Raw genomic sequence first — 27,005 nt, 5'->3', positions numbered from 1 at the left:
GGTTCGAACACACTTACCCCTGATCCACCGAATCATTCAAAATCGATACATTTCCAAGTTGAATTCTTCCAGTTATGATGAATCAGGGACACGTCACTGTCTATATATGCAAGTTTATGAACTTTGCAAAAGTAATAGGTTCTCATCTGCCGCAGCTGTGTGAGATGACAATGATTAGAAGAGGGGGAAGAAATGGGAGGGATATGTTGAAATTGCTTGAAATGCCCACAAAGTAGGAGAAAAAAATGGCAAAAATATACATCTTCATTACAAGTACTTCATACTTGATACGTAATGGTTGTGGTGTTACTGATTATTTGTTTTGTCTATATTGCAAGATTTTATACCAGATATGTGAATACATAGCATGTGATTTTGACACCTCAAAGAATAAGAATCAAACTGCATTCGTTTAAACGTGATCTGTGTCAGCCAGGTCCAACATATCAGTGACGTGTGTCCTCCTCAGAACAGGGAGGAGATAAAGGGAGTCACCGAAGCATGATTACCCCCATGCCCCTCCTGCAAAAGAGGGAGAGTATAAAAACCTTGGCATGGCAGAGAGCCGACCCAGGCTGGCGCTGAGGGAGAGCAAATAAAGCGAGACTAAGACTAATTACAGTGAAAAGAAAAAGAGAGTGCCAGGGTAAGGAAAGCAAGCGGACCCTGGAGAAGAGAGAACATCACCATCTACAGACACTAACGTAAGTACTGCAGACTCTATCATACAGTACAAGTGCCTGGTGTGTTACTTTTATTTAGCTGGTCTCTGGAGCTGTCCTTGGTGCTGAAATTAATGCACCCACCCGTTGTTTTTTTTCTTTCTTCATTACAGTGTTATTTAATGTGCGTGCTCTTCATAACACTTTCCAGGTGTAATTTGTATTCCTATTTTTGTTCATATTTGCTCATATTCAATCCGTTTCAAATGTATTTTCTGATATAAAGCGCATTAGGTTGTTGGAAACGACAGAGATCAGGTACTGTTCAGATGCCACAAAACTTCAACACACAATGTAGCTTTTCTATGGCTGTTTCATGAATTAATATATACTTATTTTTGTTATTAATGTGTACTCCTGCTCTTTTTAGCAACTTTTCTGAAATGTGTTTGTGTGCTTTGCTGCTTGCAGGGGTTCCATAGCATATGGTATACAGGAATTATATGTAGAATACTTTCACACTAACTAAAGTGGAACATAGTTGGAACTAAATTGTAACTATTTGAGGAAAACATTTATTAGCATATTTACAGTAGTGCTGATTTTCTTAATTTCGAAAATGCTAAATGTTTAAAAAAAACAATAATAATTGCATCTAATTACATGTACAGTATGACTTAATACAGCATACATGCTGGATTGATTCATACAGTACATACAAAACGACACTTACATTTTCTCGTTTTTACTCAAAGCTTTATGAATGCATACACTTTAAGAATTTTTTTTTGTAAATACAAAGAGAATGGGTAGAATTGTTGCTTTGCTTTCCTTGTGTATTCAGTTTTTAATTGCACTGTGACAATTGCTGTCTGCTCAGTGCTTAGCGTCCCAATTAATTATAGTTTCTGCCCTTACATTTTTCTTGCAGATGCAAGGAAGCATGAGGTTGTGGTTGTCCGTGCTGACTTTATGTCTGTCCTTGCTGATCTGCTTGGGCACATTTGCAGATGCTTACCCTTCAAAACCAGACAATCCCGGGGATGATGCACCGGCAGAGGACATGGCCAAATACTACTCTGCACTGAGGCACTATATCAATCTCATAACAAGGCAGAGGTAGGAAAATGTCCACCCAGTCATGGAAGGATGACACTGTCTTGCAAAGTAAAGTCCATGCATCTTCACCTTTATTTTGAAAATTCACTCTAAAGATGTTCAAAATCGCTGTCTGCAGAATGTTTGAAGGATCCTATCACCAACCAGAGTAGATTGCTACATATTGTTCATGAACAACAGATGTACATTTTAGCTTAACGATTTAAGGGTACAGTAGATACTGTAGTAGTGTAGCAACAAAATACTATTAAGAGGTCTACTTAGGGAAATGGGGAAATACCAGTGTAAAAAAATAAATGTACCAGATTTATATAAAAAAGAAAAGAATCCATTGTTTTTAATGGGATTTTTTTTCTTTTATATATCTGGTGCTCTTTTAAGCTCAATTTTTGACCAAGCTTTGCATCTAGGGGAATTTGATACACCTCTAGTATACTTCATTTTATATATATATATATATATATATATATATATATATATATATATATATATATATATATATATATATATATATATATATATGACATGCAGATGAGCATACAGTTGTATTTACATTTGATTATATATATATATATATATATATATATATATATATATATATTAAATATCTATTTTATTTTTCAAAATATATATATATTTTTAATAAAATAGGTATTTAGTACTATTAGTGTTAATGGGAGTTTAGTAAGGATTGGTTAAGGTGATGTGTTCTATGTTCATAATAAAATACATTGACTATAGGTTCCATATCTTTTCCTTGACCCTGAAGGAAGTTGATAAATGGTCCATACAAAACTAAAAATGTCACATATATATATATATATATATATATATATATATATATATATATATATATATATATAATTCAACAGGTATCCCAAACGGTAAAACAAAATTGAGTCCCTTTGTGAATCAGCTCATTTTCTAGGATTCTGATCAATTAGTATGACGTGATGAGGTAAAGTCACAGAGGTTTTTTTTAATGTAATGCAATGTGACGCAGTGCTCAAGCAAATGCTTGTCTGAGTTTATCAAAGAATACAGAGGCAAATTATACCACCTGGAGGAACTATGGAAAATCAGAACTGCATAAAAGTGCATAAAAGTGCTAAACAGGGAGTGAAATTATCTCTCATTTTTAAAACTGAACCCTTTTCACATCTTCTGGTACTCACCAGGGACAGGAACGTGCAGAGAGAGCAACCCAAAGGAAGCTAATAGTCCCCTGCAGAGTTTAATGCCCTAATAAATATATAATTGGGATTTCCTCAGGCAGACATGAAGTATTTAGTGTGACGGTACTTATTGAAGAGAAGGTTAAAATAAATGAATATTTAAAGAAACAAACTGACATACTGTAGGTACAACAATACCGTTCCCTATTTTTTTAACTTATATTTCATATAGCGCTATATAGTGCGCGGTCAGCAGCATTGTACATAGTACATATGACTATTATAGACACAGTCCCTCCTGCCCCATAGAGCTTACAATCTATCAATATCGCTCTCTATTGCTATATATAAATATATATATATATATATATATATATATATATTTACCAGGTATGGCTAGAAAATATTATTATGTATTACTCATTTGCACATTTGAGTGCTTGTTGGTTTTTTCAATGCAGTAAATGTATCAAAACACAAATGAATATCTGCTTTTCTATCTTATTACCTCATTTGGTATGTGACTATTGTAGCAAAATGGAGTAATAGTTCATTACAAACTGATAACCCAGTTATTGTATAAATAATAGACTTGTCAAGCCTTGTCTTTTTGTGGCTTTCATATTCCTTTGACGTATTGTTCTTCAAAAGCAATTATTTTCATGTTTAATTGGCATATTAGGCTTTAAATTGCCCCAGGAATATTCCACAACTAGGAAAATATAGCCACAGAAAGCAATTTGTGGATTTGACAAACTGTACAACTGTAATTATTATTTGTATATTTTCTATATGATAATATGAGCCATAAACTACAAATGTGTAAAAAAAAAAAAATAGCATGGCTCTATATGCTATACAGTACAGATAACACTAATTGTAAGTTTCTTCATCAGGAGTGATGTGCAAATGTAACACTTTACTACTGTATATAACTTTATGAGCATACTGTAGAATGCATTACTCATTTACATTTAGGTATGTAAATAACTAATTACTATAACAAATTACATTTTATTATTTACATTTGAGGCATGCAAATTAAAAGAAAACTTGTAAATATAGCTTATGAAGCATAACAATATTTGCCTAAGACATAATTGTTTATTTGACCAAACATTAAACTCTAACAAACTACACATACAAACTTTATCATTTATTGGTAAGCTGTACTGAATTGGACTGTGGTTTTCTGGAGTGTAATACTGTAATACTGTAGCAATGTTCTACATAGTGGCAGATTCATTTTTCCAGGTGTAATGTTGTTAATACAATCTGGTAATGGAAGATATATTGGGAGCTTACATTTTTATAGTGTTTTGCTTTGTGGTGATTTCAGTTTATTTTTCCAGCTCAATAGTGTTTACAGTGGAATTTAAATAGACATTTAAAAAAAAATCAACCCTTCAAAAAACATCAAACGTCATAATATGTATACCCATTTTACATACATTTTACTCCAATGTTACGCCTGCATATGAATTGACTTAATTAATTACTGATAACCACCACCATGACCTAATATAGTTGTGTGAAGACAAATAAAATCTGGTATATTATGGCCAACACAATATATTTTCTCTTTCTTCCCTCAGCTTTTATGTCCTATTGGTTATTTCATGTTTCCCTTTTCTATATTCACATATGAAGGTGAACATTAGAAAAAACTTTCAAATATTGAGTATTCTATGAATAAGGTATAGAATAATTCCCTTCAGTTTTGGCTGTTGTTATTGTTACGTGGAGTATAATCATGATTGCGATATTGGTATTTAAAAAATAATAATATTCAGCACCAACTAACTAATTGTTGCTAGTCTCCAGACAATCAAATTATGGGCCTGGATTTTTTCATTAGACTAGGATGCTTTAAACGTGGATTTGATGAAGTCCAGACTATAAGACACTGGCTTAACAAGTCAGATATGTTAACTCTTCTATTCAAACTCAGGTTCATTGCAAATTATGATATTGTTTATTAAACCTGCATGATACAGTAGTTTTCCATAGATTTAGTTGCAGATTGGTTTTGGTGACCTCAGATTTCTCCCAAACATATGCAGCTACCAGAGCACTGCACATCATTCAAATTACTAACACACACTTTTGGGTTTGATCAAAATTTCTGTAGTGAAGAAGCACTATTTATCTTTTCTGCAAGCTTAAACTATCTTCTTTTTATGTGTATTGAAACTGATCATTCTGTTACACTTTTATAGTTATTGAATATGATGATAATTCATTAATCAATTTTGTTTCCCATTTATGACGAAATGTACCATGTATTTTCAAATTCCACAATGTACCACCTGAACTAAAAAGCCACGAGTACTTTCCACATTGAGCCATATTCATTGTGCTGCTATTCTTCAGAGAAGTATCACTTTGCCTGTGGTATCAGTATGTTATACCTTGTTATAATGTGTAAATGATGAGCATTTTCTTTTAGTACAACACTATATTTAATTTGTCTGGAGAATATTTGAAAGTTTCATAGATTAACAACAAAGACAATGATTGCTAGTATTATTACTTTTAAAAATATATACTGTTTTTTGATTGGTCAGGTATGGCAAGAGATCAAGCCCAGAAGCAATGCTTTCAGATGTTTGGTGGCGAGAAAGCACAGAAAACATTCCCCGATCTCGGTAAGCATCTGAACTTTGATATTAAAGGCAACGTGTCAATATTTGTTTAACAAGAAGTATATTTTTGAGCATTTTCATGTTAAAGATGATAATGAAATACATTATATGCTAAGTTCTTAGTGTCTGGATAACTTGCCTCATTTTCTCTCATGTGGATGCTACACGTGTGAACCATTTTCTCCTCCTGGATTTCTCATCACAGGAGGAGTAGGTTACCCTGGCCAAAAGGATTGTTCTACTGTATATCACAGAGAATGTGTTAAAACAAAATATAAGTAAAACTCACCATAGAATTTGTATTAAAAGAATTCTAACTGTATAATCTTTTGAACCTGCAGGTTTAGTTGGCAATAAGTGCACTTTTTATTGCCCTAGAAATGCCTTATTTTTATGGAAAAACTAAAATAATTATAATTCATGATGGTAATAATGTAGTAATCTCCTCACCTCATCTAATTTTGTATAAAGATTCTAAAGAATTGAATGGCTATGTATCGCTAAGTTAGATGAGGTGAGAAGATTTTTGGTTTAGTTACAGTGCCAACCCACATACGGTACCAGACAAATATATTCTAAGCTAATTGAACTTCAAATAAGCCTCAAAGTAAACATGTTACTTATTATTGATCTGGAAAATGAATATGATTGCATTTTTAATGTGTCCTCTGCAATTATTACCTTACCACATACTTGTTTTTTTTCTCAGTTAGATCTAGCTTTTGGTTAATTATACAATTGTGATTACTTTCCAAAAAGAATAAATAAAATACATGGGGGATAATATTTTTCTTGTAGATTCCCGGCATCCTAAAATTATCTTGATGAAAGAGAATAAATAAAGATTACAACAAGCATTTTATTTAGTCATTGAATGATTAAAAGTTTCAAAATAATGTACCTACTGAACATAACACTAACTCCCAGATTCATCAAGTTCTGCTATGAGTTAACACACCCGAACAGGCGTTAACTCCTATTGACTTAACACATATTCTGGAGCATTAACACATACAAGAGCATGGTGGATAACTCTTTCAGAGGGTCATTTATCAAAGTCCCACAGCTTAAAGATTGAGGCAAAGAAACTGCACCACATTTATTAAAGAAAAACCTACTCGTTAAAAAACAATTGGATTTTCTTGAATGACTAATCTGGTGCATGTTTTTTTCCACCCCTTTTGCCTTGTTTTTGCAGCCAGGAGAGCTTGATATACTGTATAACATCTTTAGTTTACTTTGGTTCGAGATGGGACAGTCCCTTTAAGTCTAAAAAGGCATTAGAATGTGGAACTCCCTGATTACTGCCGAAGATAACTCAAATATCTGTCACCTGTTACAGTAGGATAATGGATGAGCCTTTATTTTAACACTCTCATTGTTTTACTTTACCCTGACTTGTAATATACAGAACACTTTTCATGTGGTAAGCAGAAAAAGCAACACTTGTCTTTTTGTTATCATGAAAGTTCTTTTGTCGTTTCAAAAGTCTACTTTTACAGTGTTGGTTGGTTGTTTAGCGTTTAATCTCTTCCTGACCTCTCTTATATACATATACACATACACATACATGTGTGTGTGTGTGTGTGTGTGTGTGTGTGTGTGTGTGTGTGTGTGTGTGTGTGTGTGTATGTATGTATATATATATATATATATATATATATATATATATATATATATAGTGAACCAAGTGTCCCAATAGGAGACAAGAACAGCACTCAGGATATGATGCAAAAAATTGTATTGAAACAACAAACAGGCACAAACAAGTCCAACGTTTCGGTCCTGTATAGGACCTTCCTCAGGACTGAAATGTTGGACTTGTTTGTGCCTGTTTGTTGTTTCAATACAATTTTTTGCATCCTAGCCTGAGTGCTGTTCTTGTCTCCTATTGGGACACTTGGTTCACTATTGATTTCTATTGAACAAGCACCTGCCTTTCTGAAGCCTTGGAAGTGCCTGTTGTTATCTCTGTATGTGTATATATATATATATATATATATATATATATATATATATATATATATATATATATATATACACATACAGAAAACAAGAATTGCAAAACATACAGGACCCCTATAAGCTAGGACCCTCCAAAATAACTATATATATATATATATATAGTTATTTTGGAGGTTCAATATGAGCTTATAGGGGTCCTGTATGTTTTGCAATTCTTGTTCAGCTGGTCCTGGCTGATTTGGAGGGTGGCTCCTCCTTCCCTAGTTTGAAGCTCACACCTCCCACTTTTAAATGGTTAAAGCTCACTCCTTTGCACCTTCCACACCCATGGGAACTTGCATCCAGTTTGATTGGGAAAAATCTAATACAGAGTGCTTTTCCTGGTATTATACAGGTTAATAAGAGCTTCAATCAGACTTAGAACTATGCAACTAATTTTGACAGATTTATTATAAATCATTCTTCCTGGTAATGTACAGGTTATTAAGAATCTATTTTAGTGTTAGGACCCTTGAGACGTGGGCTGCCCTGGAGGGGCTCAAGGGCTTACAACACTTTGGCCAAAGAGTTAAACTAAAAGACCATTTTATTCAAAAGTTATTATATATATATTTAGGCACTGTACCGTGTATTAGTGTCTTTGGATGTAGCACTGAGCTCTGTCTGTGTTTCATGTTCTGTCTCTGGTTTTAAATATATATTGCGATGCTCAGCAGCACTCCTCTTTGACACTCATACGCATATATGTATGTTGTGGTTATTTTGGGGGTTCAATATGAGCTTATACAGTAGGGGTCCTGTATGTTTTGTATAATTCATTGCCCTCATTTTATGCAGACATACCAGTATTGCAGTACAGTGCAATATTATGGCCAACATCCTTAACCTTTACATTTTACAGAGTATATTCACACCCAATACAAAAATATTTTGCAATCCAAGGGATACTTTATGGGCTTATCAAAATATGTTCAAAAACATAAGAGGTTTTGTTGTAAGACAGGATGGTTCAAGTCCAATCATTATGGGCTAATTATAGACCAGGTTTCCAATATGTATCTAGTGAAGACATAATAAAGCAATTATCCAAGCTCTAATTATCAATACAACAACATGCTCAGGCATGCTTTGTCCTGAAAGCCTGACCTGTTGGTAGGCCTCCAAGACATACCTTGGACCTCAATACTGTAAGAAAATAAAGTGAATATATTTATTTAATAATATGTCCCAATATTCTCTTAAATTGTGAAACTGCAATAAGTGATACGTCATACCTGCATATCAATGTAAAAAACATACTTATTGACTGAGATAGAATTAGAACAGGCCTTTTCAGTTGAAAAATAATGTACAGTATAGAATGTAGAAGAACTGTCTGCCAATTACATCAGTATTTCATGCATACAATTACAGTGTTATCAATTTGGAGATTAATTGACTGAAAGCACCGGTGTATCACTTGATTCATGTGGTATCAGATATACTGTAGAGTAGGAGTTGTACATGACAGTTCAGTAAAGTAGTGCCAGTTAACCTCTTGTATCATATGATGAAGGAAAACATTGATATTATCATGCATCTGAGCATCTCTGGCTTCCTCCTGGCTGCCCATGACATGCAAGGTTGATAACATAGCAACTTGTCACAAGGTTACAGGGAGCTTGGGGTAAACGTCTACTTAAAACCACTCCTGACTAATATAATTGAATATATCAGTGTCTGTTTTGTTAAGTGTGCGGATTATTTTGCTTGGATGAAGGTCTCATATTATTGACTAGAGATGTGTGAATGTGTTTAAATATGCTTAACTGATTTGTTTAGTGATGTGTATCTTACATTTCTTGTTTTTTTGTAAAGTCACAGTGCTCAAAATTTCACCAGAAACGTGCCACTTTTTGTCAGAATTTAGCAAAAATGGCAGTGTATAAAGGGTCATGTGATCTGCACATTTATTTTTAATGCTTGGCAAAATATTTATTTTGCAAAGCTTTCCAATTTTCGTACACCTTGCTAGGTTCACAAACATCAGCAAATATTTATCACGTTCCTTTTGGCGATAAAGTACTTTGCCACCTAAATACAACGACATTTTTAATTGGAATGTTACATGATGCTTATACTTCAAGTTAGGAAATGCACAAGTTAAACTTACACCATTTCTGATTAACTAATAATAGCAAGAGGTGCCTGGTTATAGCAATTACATGTGCATTTTCTAACAGTGTTGCAGATTGTGGAGTGACCCAACTATTTACAACTCTGACATACTGTTTGTTGCAACGAGGCATTGCAATATAAAAGAATAAATTGGTGCCTATACAGTACAACAAAATTACAATTCAGTGTATTTCTAGGCAGAAACTGAAGTGTTAACACAGATTTGCCTATCGCCATATTCCTAAAGCCCTTATGGCATGTCCAAATGAAAATGGCACATTGTTGACACAATTTACTTCTGGTTGTAAAATTCTGTGTGGTATGCAAATATTGTATGTAAATGAGGCAAACACACAAAATGACATATTCATGAGCCATTTATTAGGTTTGTTTGGAAAGTCAAAGTCAGAAAACTCACCATCCTCAGGTAGGCAAATTAGTGCTTTTGCATGAGAGAGAGAGATACAGAGACAGAGAGGACAACATAACATATTAATTGATAACAGACACTATAAAAGAGGGCTTTGCATGTTTTGCAACTTCATTGTTTCTTTGTCTACTGTAGTGAAGAAGGAGGAAGTTGGAACTGTCATAGAGGGAATAATGAAGAGATAAACCTTGGATGTTTTGGTTCATATTAACTAAACAGGACTACACTACAGGGCTCATTGGCTTAAATTAACTTTAGGGAATACTAAGATTCAGCCCCATTTCATTAATATGGGTTATTGAACTGAAGACAATAAAGGGACTTCTTCAATAAGATTGAGAAAAAGTATTCATAGACCAGGACTCAACAGAAATGGGTAAAACAAATGCCCTCTTCATTGATCCTACCCTGTGGTCCAAGTAACTCTAGCAATAGTCAAGGTCTTACAAAATGATACCTAACGCACTAATCCAGTCTCTACTCTTCCTGTGCCCAATGCATAGACAAGGATTACGGCCCAAAAATAGCTGTTTTCACTGAAGGTAGTTTTACTTTACAGTACATTGCAGGGAACAAAATAAGATTGGCAACACATTCTGCAAGCTAAATTACTTAGTAAGGTCACTTATTGTAGTGGAAGTCTATACAGAGAAGAAAGTTCCCAAAACAGAACTTTTAGTGGCACGCTGCAACAGTTATAAAAAAACAAACATTTTTGAAGTCATGAAGGAATGAGAAAAGATAGCGTTTTTTTTTTTACAGTTATCAAGAATCTCCATAAAATACAGAAGAGCGGGATAAGCCGTATAAAAAGAAGTGAACTATGAAGAATGAGAATAGCAGAAATTTATGACCATGAGATTTATTAACATAGAGGTCATTATTTAAAGGATATGCTGGGTACGGATGTATCAGCAACTATTGAACTCGCTAGCATGCGCCAGTGATTGAGATAGCATGTTAGCTCTGCCCCTTTTTGCACTCAGTTAATTCAGAACAATGGCAGCTTTCCCCCCCTTGTGCGCTATTTACAAATGTAGCAAGACACCAAAAACAGTGACTCTTGCGGCCCAGGAGGATTAACACTGCGGGGGTCCATGCTTCTGCATGGGATTCCCGGAGCACTAATCCATCACTTGATGGGCCATCAGCTGAGGAGGGAAACCAATACTACTGTAACCTTGTGGAGGAGCTGCACAGGTGTCTCCATTTCCATGTGCTGTCCCCAGCAGTCTCTGGTCTGTCCAGCCCCCTCAATGATGTAGATGCCTGAATATGGGTCTCTACAGTATGTGAGGGACTAATACACTGTAGGACCATATTCGGTCATCTACATCAGGGGTATGCAAACTGGGGCCCAGGGGGGGCACGAGATTTTTCAGAGGGGGCAAGGTGGTTGCTGAAGCGCCGCGCTCTGCCCCACGGCATTTAAATGAAATGCTGGGGATTGCGTGAGGCCTCTGTAACTTCACGTACCTTGTCTACGGCAACGCGTCACCATGGCAACACAGTGTCAAATGACGCTCTGTGGTCATTTGACATCATGTTGCCATGACAACATGACATCACATGACCCCACAGTGTCATTTGATGCCAGAGACATGGTAAGGAGGGGGGCGTGAGAATGGGGGGGAGTGCAGACAGGGAAAAGTTTGTGCACCCTTGATCTACATCACCAAGGGGGTTGGACAGGACATTTAACACTGTATTTCTAATCCCCTGGATTAAATAGATGAACGAATATGGTCCTATAGTATTCCCCGTCATGACATAGAGACCCCTATTCGGTCATCTATTTCATCAACAGCAACAGTAAAATATTACTTACCCACCCCCCTGTCTTCATTACCTTAGTGGCTAACCACTAAGGTAATGAAGGGATATACCCCTCCCATCACCCTCCTTGGGAGGCCTTACCACCCTCCCCGGGGCAAGTACCCTCTTCACCCACTGCAACCCTCACAGAAAACCTACCTCCCTCCCCCCTCGACTAATGCCCAATATTTCTACTTGCCAAATGTGGCTAATATTGATTTTAGGAATTAACCAAAACATTTAAAAATATGTACAGTATTAAAAAAATTTGCACCACATTAAACAGACTGTTCGGTTTCTTGGCTGATGGTCTGACATTGTTATACTGCGAGGTCCAATTCAGAAGCAGAGACCAATGCAAAGTTAACCCTCCCAGGCCGCTATCTGTTTTTGGGGCCAGCACATGGCTGTAGTGCGGTCCGGAGGCAGCACACGATCATGGCACAGAAAACAGTAAGTCTTGCTAAATTTGTATGTCCTGCTGTGGCCACACCAACAGGAAAAATAACATCTGTCTGATCCATAGACTGAGAAGAATTTTAGCATCATTCACACGAGGTTAAATAGAGGTACTGTATCAGAGCATGCATCAGTATTCAAGGCTTTGTAAGCAAATTGTAGAAGGGATACTGTGCAAACTTGTGCGCAGGAAATATAGTATTGGTGTGGCAAAGGATTTTATCAGGTAACATGGCATAGAATCAACTCGGAATATGAAAAACAGATAAAAAGATAAAAAGAGAGTACTACAGTATATATGTGTGATTGTGTGTGTGTGTGTTTGTTTTCAGTTTAAGTGGGAAATTCTATATACACTGTAGCAGCCATGTTTTGTCCAAAACCTCCATTGATACCTTAAAAGTGGAACTACTGAATCTGTCACTGCTTAACCCCTTTCTGAAATGTCCCCATAGGATAGAAGGTACTGAAGATGTGCCCCACAGATGTTTCCTTGGTCTACCATGCAGGGTTTTATGATAGGATCAAAGTTTGTTTAAAGCTAAATTTGTATAAATAGCCAAAGTTTAATGTTATTTCATCATCTAAAAATGGGTCTATGCATCAATCCTCTTACCAAATAACATTCACTTTGGAATTTGAACATTAGCAAGTACTCGTGGTTGTTTTTCTGAATTTATAAGTAAAACTTCTATTAAACATAACATCTCTAAGAGATTTTGGGTGTGTGAAGTTGGGAATACTTACAGCACTTACAGCATCTCTGTTTTCCATTAGACAGTATAATTTTCCTTTCCAATATGTTTCTGTAATGCAATAAACTCATATAAGTGTAGTATATTTGGCAATACTAAAACCTTGCTTCACATTGCATGTGTTATGCTATAATCATTTAACATACTACTGTAGGAAACAAGAAATAGTTTGCTATAAATGTATACATTTTCGATTCTTTTTCCATGTATTCAAACAACAGACAGTATGATGTCATGAACAAGACTATAAACCTTTTTTGTTGCTCTTTCTGTATATTCTCAATAGAATGAAAATACAGGATTTATTCATTCTGTGCTTCTCCTTACTTTGTGGTTGTTTTTTTTAGCTGAAGATTGTACATAGCAGTTTATTATACTGTACAATAAGTAAATAAACTTTTTAACGCAGAGCATAATGTAACATATGCAGATTTACTGGTCTTGTAGGGTTTCCACATTTCCATTTCAAGAATATTTGGTTTAAGAAATTTGTCAAGCCATACTGAAGAAAAAAAGGAGAGGCTTTGTAAGCAGCATGGAAGGGCCTGAGGCTGAGAGACACCATTTCCCTTGTGGAATGTGGAATCCAGGAGTGTATGATGTTCCGAGTTTATTTAAATGTAAATGTACATAATAGAGCAGTACACGTATTAGTTCAGATTTTATCGCACAGTAGGAGTGCAGTCATTGCGTTTTAAATGCAAAATATTGTACATGATGCAATCATTGGAAGATGCCAAATCTAAGATGAATGCCCCTAACAATAAATACCATACATATGAGGGTGACAATTTACTGGGACAGGTTGTTATGTTTATACTGTAATAATTTCCTTTTTAGTTTTTTCTTCATTTTTACATTCAACTATTTTGACCCCCTTCCTTCATTTTGCTTTCCCTTCTTATAGCTCTTCCCTTGACATTTCTTCTCCTATGACTTTCCCATACCCTTGTTCCCTTCCCCGTCATCTTTTGCTGTTCTGCACTGCCTACTCCCCACATTCATTCTGGACTTTAGCATGGTGCTGTTCCATCTCCTTCTATCACTCCTGATTAAGCTGCTCTCTTCTACCATCATCCAGGTAATTTTGTTCCTTTGATATTTATTTTTTAGTCTTCCGTTTGTGTATATATACAGAAGAACAATGCCTTCAAATGAAGACAAAGCTATTTGTTGATAATTAAAATGTTCACGCTAAATATAAGCAGAAAATACAAATATATACAGTATATAGAAAAATAGCAGGTGCCTGGTGCACACAATTGTGTAAGATAGTAAATACTTAGCTTAGTATGGAGTGGCAGCAGAAGGACAAGGATCACCAACTAGTCCTGGAAATACAGTATATAGTAGCAAGAATCTGCAGCACTCACCAATGAATATCAACCAGGAATTTTATTGGTATCACATGGCAAGCCACAAAAAATGGGCGATGGTTGGACCTCAGAAATCCTTTCCCAAGCTATATATATAGTCGATAGTAGGCATACCTCAGCATAGCACATGTCATAAAAAAGCAAGTTCACAAATCATAATAAAATATTATGATACTTCACCCGAACCAAATAGAAAAAGAAGACTCAGCACTGCAATGATGGTAGTCAAAAGATTGTATTGGAACAACCATAAACATCCAACGTTTCGGTCCACTGTGGGACCTTCCTCAGGGTAGGAGGAAGGCACCACAGCGGACCCAAACATTTGGTTTGTGTGTAGCATCTTTTTATATACAGTACAGTACTGTATAGGATAGTATATAGTATAGTATATAGTATAGTATATATGTTTGTGTGTACAATCAGTGAGAATGAATTATGTCAGCTCCTTTATTTATGCATATGTGCATGCATTCGGTCATTAAAAATGTAAATAAGTCATCAAGCCCCCATCTGACCTGTGAACTCAATGTTTTCAGGATCAACCAGTAGGAGGAGACAGCCAATGAAACCCTCAGGCCTCCATGTTTTAATTGATAACCATCTGAGAGAAATAATTGAAAACACAAAAAATATCTAACTACTGTGTAATTGACAAAAAGACATTAATTGTTAACCACTCATTTACATGAAATCACCGTACACTTGTAACAAGACATTGCTGATAGAATTTATGAAGGTAAGCCATTATATGTACAGTATGCTATATGTTCTTATACTGTAGGTAAACAAACATTATATACACTATACACAGCCTGGGACATTTTGAAAACGAGTTTTTCAAGCACTTTTCAGTTTACATAGTTACCTAGAAAATGAGGTTGAAAAAAAAGACATATGTCCATCAAATTCAACCTACTATATGCTAATTTTCGATGACAGATACTTATCTTATATTTATACAGTATTTACAGTGTTTTGATCCAGAGGAAGGCAAACAAAAAACCCCAGTGAAACATTATCCAATGACGTCTCATAAAGGGAAAAATAAATTCCTTCCTGACTTCAAATAATGGCAATCAGATTTCTCCCTGGATCAATATCCTTCCCATGTTTACTTATTTGGTATATCCAGGTACAGTGTACTGTACCTTTCCTTTCTAAAGATATATCCAACCTTTTTATGAAGATAACTATTGTATCTGCAATCACATGGGTGATGAATTCCACATTTTAACTGCTGTTACTGTAAAGAAACCTTTCATTTGTTGCTGGTGAAATCTCCTTTCCTCCAACTTTAAGGGATGACCCTGTGTTGTTTGTACTGCCCTTGGGATGAATAGTTATTTTTAAAGCTCCATGTATCCCAAACATTTTTGCATATAGTTATTATGCCCCCTCTTAGACACCTCTTTTCTAATGTAAACAGATCTAATTTAGCTAATCGCTCCTCATAAATCAGATTTACCATTGCCTTCCCCATTGGTGACACTTCTCAGCACTTTTTCTAGTTCCATAATGTCATTTTTACGGAGTGGTGTTATTTAAAAAACGGGGAGTAACTCTAGTACCTTTACCACTAAGTATCTTGGCAACCAAGGCTCCCCGGAGCTGAAAATATTGAGGTTTAACGCAATGGACACCCTGGTTTCCATCATGCCCCCCCAACAAGATGGGAAGGTGGGTGGCCAGATAGGGGGGACAGCTGTCATAGAGCGGCTTTTCAACTGCACCCTCAGCTACATCACAGGAATCACTGCTGCTTCCTTTACTCAGTTAATGTACATATGATATGCAAGGTAAATAACTTTCCTCACATTGATGGAATCCAAAAGGTCAAAACAGCTGTCTGTGAGCAGGTTTGCTGACCATACCCTTGTTTAACCCAGACTTTGCTGTAAAAGCTGTGTAAAACTGCAGGCAAAAGCCTAGAGATCCATGTTAAAATGGATAAGAAGCAAAAAGTGATATCCTGTGAGTGCTCCTTAATTACCAAGACTCCCTGGCTGCAGTGATAGCATTGTGAATAGCAAAGCATATTTGTTTGCTGGCAGTGTAAGGTAGGAATAGGGTTTGTGTGATTTAGTTGACTTTCAAGTAAGAGTTAATAGGTAAATAGGGAGATGTTTCACGCTCTTTTTCACTGGTAGAAATAAGCAAATATTGTTCTCTATTCAGAAATTGGTTGAGAAAGACATTATTCCTGTAAATTTTATGTCATGCTAGGACTTTTCTTTTTATTTTGTGGATACATTTTTCAAAAACCTGCTTAACATATTTTAGAATTGTAATGTACTGTAACTGTATTCCTACTGATATTTAGCTGTTGAAATAATACTCATATCGTTATTTATATCTCTGTGGAGGGTCTCTGAATAATTAATTGTTTATTACATGAGGTGCACTTTCTTCTTCCAACGAAACGTAATCTGGAATCACTAATCCTATCAAATAGGAATTCTCAGAATTAGCAGATTTCATGCATGTGACATATCATTTGGTCATTAACTTACAGTACGAGGGTTTAGATAAGATAATAGTTGTATTGAGTACTGCAAATCAGCATTTAACTTCCAGTTTATTTCTTTAGTTGTGCATTTTCTTTAATGAGAATGTAACTTTTGCTTTAGGCAAATAACCGAGCAGTGAATATTTATTTACATTGCAGGCATGCTAATCAGTGTTTTTGTCATATGTTACAGGTTTGAAGACCCTCCCATGTGGTGATGAAAATGGAAGCTCACCTTCAGTCTTTTCCAAGTATTCAATCCATATTTCATTGCTATATGACAAATCAGACTTTATCAACCCTCCAAATACAGCCAATGCATGCAGACATTTTAATGAATTCTGTAGAGTTGTTTTTATCTCCATTATACATGTACATAAACACATTTAAATAAATAATTTGTTCATTCAAAATGCAACAGACTAAGAGATACAAAATTCCCCAGACAGTTCCATGTGATGTTGTGTCTTCAACTGGGTCTTTAACTTCATGTATATCTTTTCATGTGAATAAAGTAAAATATGTTGGTAATCATTTAGCAAACGAAATCCTCTCAAAAACCTTTTTAAAATTAGCCTTCAGATTAAAGTATTATGTATTACATTTAACAATCATTCATCTTAAAATGATTTTTAAAATAATTATCTTGGCTATCTAAAGTCATTTTGATGAGATCACTGATCACCGAATGTGATGATGATGATGACGATGATGCCGATAATGACAACAACGATGATGATGATGATGACAACGATGATGATAACGATGACGACGATGTTGAGAGAACTACAAATTCCAGTGTTCTTTTAGCTTACTCTGTCTCTCTTGTTTCGTATAACTCCTTCATTGTTTGCTGTGAATTGGGAAATATGAATGGACATTTCTTACACCTCATAGAGTGACTGCACCAAGCTTGTAAAATCCAAATAAGAAATTAGTATATTATCTAGAAATGACACTATTAGGATTTAAAAAAAAATGTTTTAAACAATCAGATTCATTATGTTAAAATAATAATAATTATAAATCTGATTTATTATTGATGCCAAAAAATATAAATAGATTATAGGAACCAACTGTATATGGAAAAGATAGAGCTGGCTTTTAAATATAGGGGGAAATGGATTGCTGTTTTACCTGTAACTCTGATTATAGATTGCATTGCAAAAGCTACATATACTGTAGTACAGTATAAAACATTGACACAAATTTCACTTGGTAAGATTATACACATTAGTTCTTTATATCACTGCTAAGGGACATCTGAAGTAAAAAGGAAGTTGGTGGTAAAACATAAATTCTTAAGTTCATAGAAATGTCATAAAATAGCAAATAACAATAAAAACACTAAAACCTGATTTCAAAACTTCCTAGAATAAATGCTGTTTTATTATTATTATTATTATTGTTGATGGTGTTAAAATAGGATCATGCAACATTCTGGTTAGTTTTGTAGCATTCACACATTTATTTTCTTTCAAAGTTATACAAACTATTTAAACTTTCTTCCATTTTCAGCAAGAGTTTGGGAAAAACTTTTTGTCATTTGTCATAATATGCTATTATGATTTTATACCATTTCCTTCAATTTTTTAGCACAAAAGGAATAAAATATATAATATTTTAAATGCAAGATTTTGAAGATCTCAGTGAGTGTAATAAATCATAATCAAAATAAGCAACTGAATGTAGTTTGTATTTTGTTCTTTCTGTTGTGATCAATTCTATTGGTACTTCTATCAACGGACACGTTTTGTTTTGAGGATATGAAATCAACTAATTATTTCCAAATTTAGGCTAATAAACTATATCCCCCCCCCCCCACCCCGTGCACTTGGATGATATGTTTAAGTTACATAGCAGTAGTTTAAACTTTATTTCCTTCCGTAGACATTATGTCTCATTCAATATACACCTTGATAAAGGGCACACGGCCCGAAACGCGTAGGTGTGGCGCTGTTGGAGATATCTGGGGGCTTTTTTTTTTTTTTTTTTTGATCCTATCATGAAATAAAAGTTTTTTTTCTTTTTAAACCCTTGAGCCTCCTCCTGCTTTTTTGGCAGTGCGCTGCCTGCTCTCTCTCATTCAATATAGTCAAAGCAGACGCTCATGCCATTTTCAACCAGAAAAACACAGTGACGTCAATGGGGGTTTTCGACCAACAATGGTCCAACCGGCTGCTTCAGACTTTATTGAATAAATCCTATACATTTGTTAATAGTGAGATAAAATGGCTACCTTCATTATCACACAAAACAACAAACAAGATCAAAAACCTTCTCCAATTTCTGATGCTACACGCAGTGTTTAAAGCTGCACATATGAAGACAGAAACCTGTGTGTTCCTTATTAGATGCCAAATTCCTTTTATACAGGAGCTCCCTAAAGCTTCAGCCTACTGCCTTACATATCTTATACAGTCAAGTAAACCTACAAAGGCTCTGTACAATTCCTTTAAATCATAGCCATTGTAGAAGTAATTTTCTGAATTTTAAATGTTGCTTTGGGCCATCACTACTGCAATAACGAATCATAGTGTATATTGGTGCTTTTCAGAACAGCAAATGTCGATCTTTAAACCAATAGAATACTCTGCATATCTCTACTACTAGTAGGAATAATGATAAAATACCTAAAAATGTCAGAGAGCTTATAAGCACAATTAATAACTTCAATCTGTTGCCCGTGGAGCTAACCTTCGGGTATTTACCCGCTGATGGAAACATACTGTATTTATTGATTGGTTACTGCTGTTTAACTGTAAACTACCTTAAAGTACCAAACTACAGCTCAACCCCCTGACCAGGGAGGCTGCCAGGTGGTTCCCCCCCGCCCGCTTTGTCCCCATACATAACCCAAATAACGACAGGAGACGGTAAACTGGAGGTAAAATTGGCCACGGCTATTTATTTATACATAAACTACGAGGGGTAAATGCCACTCCTCGCCAGAGTGTACCTTTGCCAGGAGGGGGAGGGTCAGCCGGCCCCGCGCCGCTGCCGTCTGCGCGAGCGGGTTATCGACGTCATGAATATCTGACCTCGCCCACTCGTGCTCCCCCAGGGCTCAAACGGCCCAGCTCCCAGTCTGGCAAGAACAAGCACTACCCCCCACAAGCCGCCGTGACAAAGGCAAAACCGGTCAACGAACCCTCCTGCTTGGAACCTTGTTCCTTTCAAGATCAGCAGAGTAAGAGACTTCAACAGAACAGAGAAGCATTAACATCACATACAGTACATGTCCCCTGTTCCAGGGAATCCCCCCATTCACGTTTCGTTACCGGTTACTGCTAGATTGCCCCAACCTAACTAAGGGGACGGGTGGGTGGCAATTAGCTGGCGGGTGGCAAAGAGGACTTGCCCCCGCCAGCTTGGCCTTAAAAAGAGGCCACTGTTGGCTCCTCCCCTGGATCGGGGAGGGCGATGTGGGGCGGGCCAGAGGGGGGGAAGGCCGGCCCCCCCTGGTCATGAAACCCCCCTGCCTATGGCTGGGGGGGGTCACTTTATAATGCTGTGCTTCGGGTCCAAAGAATCACATCGCGATATAAGCGGATCGCGTTACAAATAATGTACAATTGTATGCATTGTACAATAAAGTATTTAAGATACCAATAATCGTGTTGTAAAGTATTCATAAATCTGAAAATTGGGAGCTGCGCTTGCATCGCGTTACAAGCGGATTCACATTGTAACGGATCGCATTATAACGGGGTTGAGGTGTACTAGTTTTGCAAGTTTATAGCTCTTGCAATAAGTTGAAAGCAATCGTTCAAGTAATACTCACTACAACTACAACATAAATATATATATGATAATCAAAAGTTCCTTAAAAAAGTAGAGATGCTGTGCTAGATCTACATTTATTAAGCTTTTATTAAGCTTTGGAACAATTTTTGGGTGATTGTATTTTAGACAGATCTAAGCAAGATGCGTTCTGTAAGCATAGAAAGAGGAGAGGCTTTCTAAACAAAATCCATTTTTCTTTAAAAGTAAAGTGGAACTGTTAATTTATAAATAAATAAATAAATAGATGTTACCCTGGGTGTATTATTTTTAGTTCCGTCACACTTAGACCACTACTCGTAATTTATATATTTTCCTGAGAACAAAAATAGTGAATGAAGTAATTCACTGCTGCCTTAAATACATGAGCGATGTAAAATTAGATTTGCAAACAGGACGAATTTATTCTTTCTATTTATCCTTTTTTAAATTGAATAAAACAGTGAAAGGATTATGTACAAATGCTAGCAGTGAAAGAAAACTGTACATATTTTATTGCCTTCAACTATTTTTCAAGTTTGCTCTGACTTTGATTTATCATCCTGATGCAAAACTGAAGCAACATGAGTGTAGTGCAATATAGGTGGTGTATAGGACGGAGGACGGTATAGTGTTACTGTTACAATACTTATTCCTGCATCCCTGCCACTGCTTCTGACAATATCTTCTCCTGTCTCATGCCGGTTTGCGATAGCTATGCAATGCCCACCGCTATTGGGTGCCTTTCACCTGCCACGTGCAATGGGAGTGGGTGGCAGGAGGTATGGAGTCGATCAAGGCATTACTGTGCATGAGGATTGTTTTAGACGGCCCCAGCCCCCACCTCTTCTTTGTTGGAGGATGCTGTCCTATAATTAAATAGTGCTTCATGGACCTAGCTTGACCCCAATTCAGAGTGCTTACCAAAGACCATGTGTTGCTTCTGAACTAGTTGGCGGGCATCCTCTTTCATTTCCAATGAGGTCTCTGGTGTTCCGAATCTATTTTATCTAACCAGTTTGGCTCTGATAGATGCTCTGTACCATATGAAAAGGTACAGAAGCTATTCTGGCATGCTAAGGTCATTGCAATGTGTTATCGGTCCCAGAATATCCTGAAAACATATCATCGAAAGCTGTGCCAATGACTGGAGTTGGTATAACTTGACAGGGAGGTCTCCATAGTATAATATCCGAATAAATATCCTATTAAATATACCTAAACCACTGTAGCAAGACTCTGTGCCACCATGACTGGATCTTTCATGTTCATAGGACAAGATTCAACAAGTGCATTGTGAGACATGCAGAGGTACACACAGGGAGACAGTTTAGGGGAAATTAAAACATGGCTTTATTTAGCCTGTCCCTTTAAACAATGCACTGTATACCAAAATAAACAAATAGCCTTTCCCTGTGTAAGGACTAACTCACTTCCCCAGTCCCTACCTGCAAGACCGGGAGGAAAAGCCCCTTACTAGCTTATCACCCCAAAGTCTCAAGAGGTACCTCAAAGCAGGTGTCCTTTGTGGTCGTCTTGTGCTCAAGACATCTTCTCCTTAAGCAGCAGCGTTGGTACTGTGCTCATGAGTCCTCCTGTCAGTTTCTTGCAGGATGCTTTTCGACCTGGCTGATTATCCAGGTGGAGACTGGTTAATTGACTGGCTGCATTTAACCATCTCCCTGCTGGATTACTCAGACCACTAAGGCTTTCTAGAAAAGCCCCATTGAGGCTTGATTCCCTATTACATGCATCATAATGTTCGCCTCTAAGTCCCATCTTGTCTTTGCACCATATCACTGTTTCTGTTCTGGGTTTGAAAACAATGTTCCAACTGTCCACAGTTCAGTGTGCCCACATGCCCAATGGTATTAGCTAAGCTCTTGTGGCAACAAAGCAATCTGATGGTTTGTTGTAGAGACCATTTCTCGTACTGGGGAGAATGTTCAAGCTGAGCTTTAAGTTTTAATACTTTTACTAATTTATTTGCAAGATGTTCATCTCAAGGATAACAGGAAGAACTATGTATGTCACCAACAATAATAACCTGTTAAAGGAGTGATGTCCACCCAGCTACACTTTCTCCAAAATAAATTACATTTGACTACTGTATTTTGATTAACACATCTAGCAAAATAGAGAAAATGGTAATGTGTCACCATTTATTGCTAGATTTTCACATTCATTTACAGCATATGCCAGGTCACATCACCTAACCCAGAGATTTTCTTGCAAATTTGTTTCAGCAAAAACATTTCTAAGTTTGCCAGATTTGTGCATTTGCGCACATTATTCACACAGTTCCTGAAATATCGTTCCAATTTGTCTTTTTCATTCACTGCTCAAGAATTGACCTCTCTGTGTCCAATCAATACTTTGACATTTTGATGTTCAGGAATATTAAATAAACTAAATGTGGCTCACATTCTATTTTTTATTTTATTTCCAAGATTGTTGGTCCATGGATCATCAGGTTATCCTAAAAAGCTTTAAAGTCATGATAATAATGTAAAAAATAATATTGCATGCTTAAAGGAGACATGTTACTAGCTCCAGAGGACCTTTCACCACTCCCCCCACTCCACTGTTATAACTGTTTCATTGTCTAAGAACATTTTGCTTTCAGGTTTCTTCCAGCTTTGGGCTCTTTATCTACATCCTACAGCATCTGCATCAGCAACGAGTATCCGAACACTTGCCTTTGAAAATCTGGGGCAATCTCCCAGTAATGCTGCAACATTTCTGTGACATTTCTGCAGACAGACAAATGGCCCACTGCATTAACACAGCACGGGTCCCTGGCAGTTTCATTGAATGGGACTGCCAGGGACCCCCGCTTTGTTAATCCATTGGGCCATTAGCCTGTCTGCAGAAATGTCACAGAAATGTTTTAGCATTACTGTGGTACTGCCCCAGAGTTTCCCGGGCAAGTGTTCGGATACTCGTGACTGCATCAGTATACTGTTTGTGATACCAAGTTGCATGGTGGTATGTGGTAGGTGGTGGATAGGAATGAGGATGATGTGGTTTTCCTCTTCCTTAACTCTAACCTATTCCTGAATTCTTTGTGTCCAGGCAAGAGAAGAAGCACCAACAACCCACAGAGAGAGGCAGGATTTAGCCCCTAGAACAAGAGACCAGAGAATATGTAGAAAAGGAATACTGGATACACTTTATAAATCATGAAAATACAATATTATAATAGGAAAATAAAATAGGGTGACCAAGGGAAAAGGGAAGGGAGTAAGCAATTAAATAAAACAAAAACAATTTAAAGCCGCTATAATAAGAAATTACACTGTGAGTTCTCTAATAATATAAATAGATATCTAACAGTATTGCAAATAACAGACTATCCAAATATTATTAAACATAGTTTAAAACATTTATTTACACTAGATAGTTCAAAGGCAAGTTTTACTGGACCTGGCCAGGTTGCAATGCGTTTAATAGGATTTTGTTCTCCTTTCAGGATAATCTCTGCCTTAAAAGTTCCCCTATACAAATGTGGATATTGTTATAAATATGACATCCTGTGAGAGAGGACTGGTTCTTTTGAAGGCAACTTCTTATCCTAGTGGCTAGTGGCAACAGTTAGTTGACACGCATGATTTAGTAGGAGGTGAAGTGCCCTCTGACGCTGTTTGAGGCATAATTTGCTGCTCCTGTGCAAAGTCCTGGTCCTTTCCATTTTGTGCCATGTCCACTGTCATTTGGCTGCACCATCTGGCCTTGTTCAAGTGACTGAATATTGATTGATTACTAACTGCCTTTATGCTGGCCTCAACCCTTGCTTCTCTAAAGGCCACACTGCCTGTATCACACTGTCTGTCCCTCTCCTTCCTATTTCTATTTAACTGTCCCTCTCCTTCCTATTTCTCTTTAACTGCAGCCTATCCTTACAGTAATATCCCTTTCCCTCACTTATTCTCACTGAATCCTGTTTCTTTCCCCTATCCTTACCTACTCTCCCGTCAGCCCTAATCTATTTTCTTTTCCCTCAAACTGTCTATCCTAACTGCCAGTCCCTAACTACACACATTTTAACTGTCCCTATTCTATACAGCTGACAGTTAGTTCCTATTTGAAATTCCAGGCGCGCAGTTTTTTGAAGCCACGAGTCTAAGGCTGCGGCCATGGTCTGGGACACGGTGCGGAGGCGTGCACGTGTGGCACATTCACATCGATGATCCTCTTTGAGCATGTCTATAGATGGCTCTAGTGCGCATGTCAGACAGGCCAGCTAAAGGTGTGAAATTGAAGGAGTCAGATAAAAGTATTTTTTTTGCACGATGGCAGTATCATGTGACTACTATTCATCCAATCCGAGAGAAGCTACATTTTGCATGGTGAATAAATTGAGTACATTGTCATTACTTGTCATTACTTTTTGCAGATCCAGTAGTATAGTTGTCACTTCGCATATTCCTGTGAAAATGTGTCAACCATGGATCCTGCTAGAGTAGAACAATTGATTGCAGAGGTGTTCTGTAGGGATTCCTTGTGGAATCAGCGCTCCAGAGCTTATCATGACAGAAATGTTCATGATAAGCTCTGGAACGAGATAGCACAAATATAGAGCATTACAAGTATGTATATGAATTTAATATGTATGTAACTTTAAAAAAAATATTATTCAAAGACAACTATTGACGAATGCGCGATATAATTATTTATTTATATACCTCATAGCGTATGTAATATCTTCCCTTAATAGTTTTTTATTTACCTCATAGCGTATATAATATCTTCCCTTAATGGGTTTTTTATTTACCTCATAGCGTATGTAATACCTTCCCTTAACGGGTTTTTTATTTACCTCAGCGTATGTAATATCTTCTTTTAATGGGTTTTTATTTACCTCGTAGCGTATTTAATATCTTCCCTTCACCGGTTTTTAATTTACCTCATAGCGTATTTAATATCTTCCCTTAATGGGTTTTTTATTTACCTCATAGCGTATGTAATATCTTCCCTTAATGGGTTTTTTATTTACCTCATAGCGTATGTAATATCTTCCCTTAATGGGTTTTTTTATTTACCTCATAGCGTATGTAATATCTTCCCTTAATGTTTTTTTTTATTTACCTCATAGCTTATGTAATATCTTCCCTTAATGGTTTTTTATTTACCTCATAGCATATGTAATATCTTCCCTTAATGGTTTTTTTATTTACCTCATAGCGTATGTAATATCTTCCCTTAATGGTTTTTTTTATTTACCTCATAGCGTATGTAATATCTTCCCTTAATGGGTTTTTTATTTACCTCATAGCGTATGTAATATCTTCCCTTAATGTTTTTTTTTATTTACCTCATAGCGTATGTAATATCTTCCCTTAATGGGTTTTTTATTTACCTCATAGCGTATGTAATATCTTCCCTTAATGGTTTTTTATTTACCTCATAGCGTATGTAATATCTTCCCTTCACGGGTTTTTTATTTACCTCATAGCGTATGTAATATCTTCCCTTAATGGGTTTTTTATTTACCTCATAGCGTATGTAATATCTTCCCTTAATGGGTTTTTTTATTTACATCATAGCGTATGTAATATCTTCCCTTAATGGTTTTTTTATTTACCTCATAGCGTATGTAATATCTTCCCTTAATGGTTTTTTATTTACCTCATAGCGTATGTAATATCTTCCCTTAATGGTTTTTTTATTTACCTCATAGCGTATGTAATATCTTCCCTTAATGGTTTTTTTTATTTACCTCATAGCGTATGTAATATCTTCCCTTAATGGTTTTTTTTATTTACCTCATAGCGTATGTAATATCTTCCCTTAATGGTTTTTTTTATTTACCTCATAGCGTATGTAATATCTTCCCTTAATGGGTTTTTTATTTACCTCATAGCGTATGTAATATCTTCCCTTAATGGTTTTTTATTTACCTCATAGCGTATGTAATATCTTCCCTTCACGGGTTTTTTATTTACCTCATTGCGTATGTAATATCTTCCCTTAATGGTTTTTTATTTACCTCATTGCGTATGTAATATCTTCCATTCACGGGTTTTTTATTTACCTCATAGCGTATGTAATATCTTCCCTTCACGGGTTTTTTATTTACCTCATAGCGTATGTAATATCTTCCCTTCACGGGTTTTTTATTTAACTCATTGCGTATGTAATATCTTCCCTTAATGGTTTTTTTATTTACCTCATTC

General features: G+C 36.2%; 1 protein-coding gene across 2 annotated transcripts; it reads left to right on the top strand.

Moving 5' to 3' along the window:
* Nucleotides 1-545: 545 nt before the first annotated feature.
* Nucleotides 546-17,480, top strand: NPY (neuropeptide Y). 2 transcript variants are annotated; one of them, XM_075587120.1, is made up of 5 exons: nucleotides 546-704; nucleotides 1,594-1,781; nucleotides 5,524-5,604; nucleotides 14,090-14,263; nucleotides 17,261-17,480. In XM_075587120.1, the coding sequence occupies exons 2-4, from the start codon at nucleotides 1,594-1,596 to the stop codon at nucleotides 14,232-14,234; spliced, it is 414 nt and encodes a 137-aa protein (XP_075443235.1). In that variant the 5' UTR covers nucleotides 546-704; the 3' UTR covers nucleotides 14,235-14,263; nucleotides 17,261-17,480. The 2 variants fall into 2 exon arrangements, with proteins under 2 accessions (XP_075443235.1, XP_075443236.1); XM_075587121.1 differs by lacking the exon at nucleotides 14,090-14,263 and having other exon boundaries at nucleotides 549-704.
* Nucleotides 17,481-27,005: the final 9,525 nt, after the last annotated feature.

Source organism: Ascaphus truei, chromosome 2 (assembly GCF_040206685.1).
Source record: "Ascaphus truei isolate aAscTru1 chromosome 2, aAscTru1.hap1, whole genome shotgun sequence".
NCBI lineage: Eukaryota > Metazoa > Chordata > Amphibia > Anura > Ascaphidae > Ascaphus > Ascaphus truei.
The sequence above is the reverse complement of the archived record's forward strand: the minus strand, read 5'-3'. Positions and strand labels throughout refer to the sequence as shown.

Excerpts from the sequence above, each read along its gene's own strand:
- NPY (XM_075587120.1), top strand. The coding sequence starts at position 1,594 with ATGCAAGGAAGCATGAGGTTGTGGTTGTCCGTGCTGACTTTATGTCTG. Across the intron at positions 1,782-5,523 it reads AATCTCATAACAAGGCAGAG|GTATGGCAAGAGATCAAGCC; the intron begins GTAGGAAAATGT and ends TTGATTGGTCAG. Across the intron at positions 5,605-14,089 it reads GAAAACATTCCCCGATCTCG|CTCTTCCCTTGACATTTCTT; the intron begins GTAAGCATCTGA and ends CCCTTCTTATAG.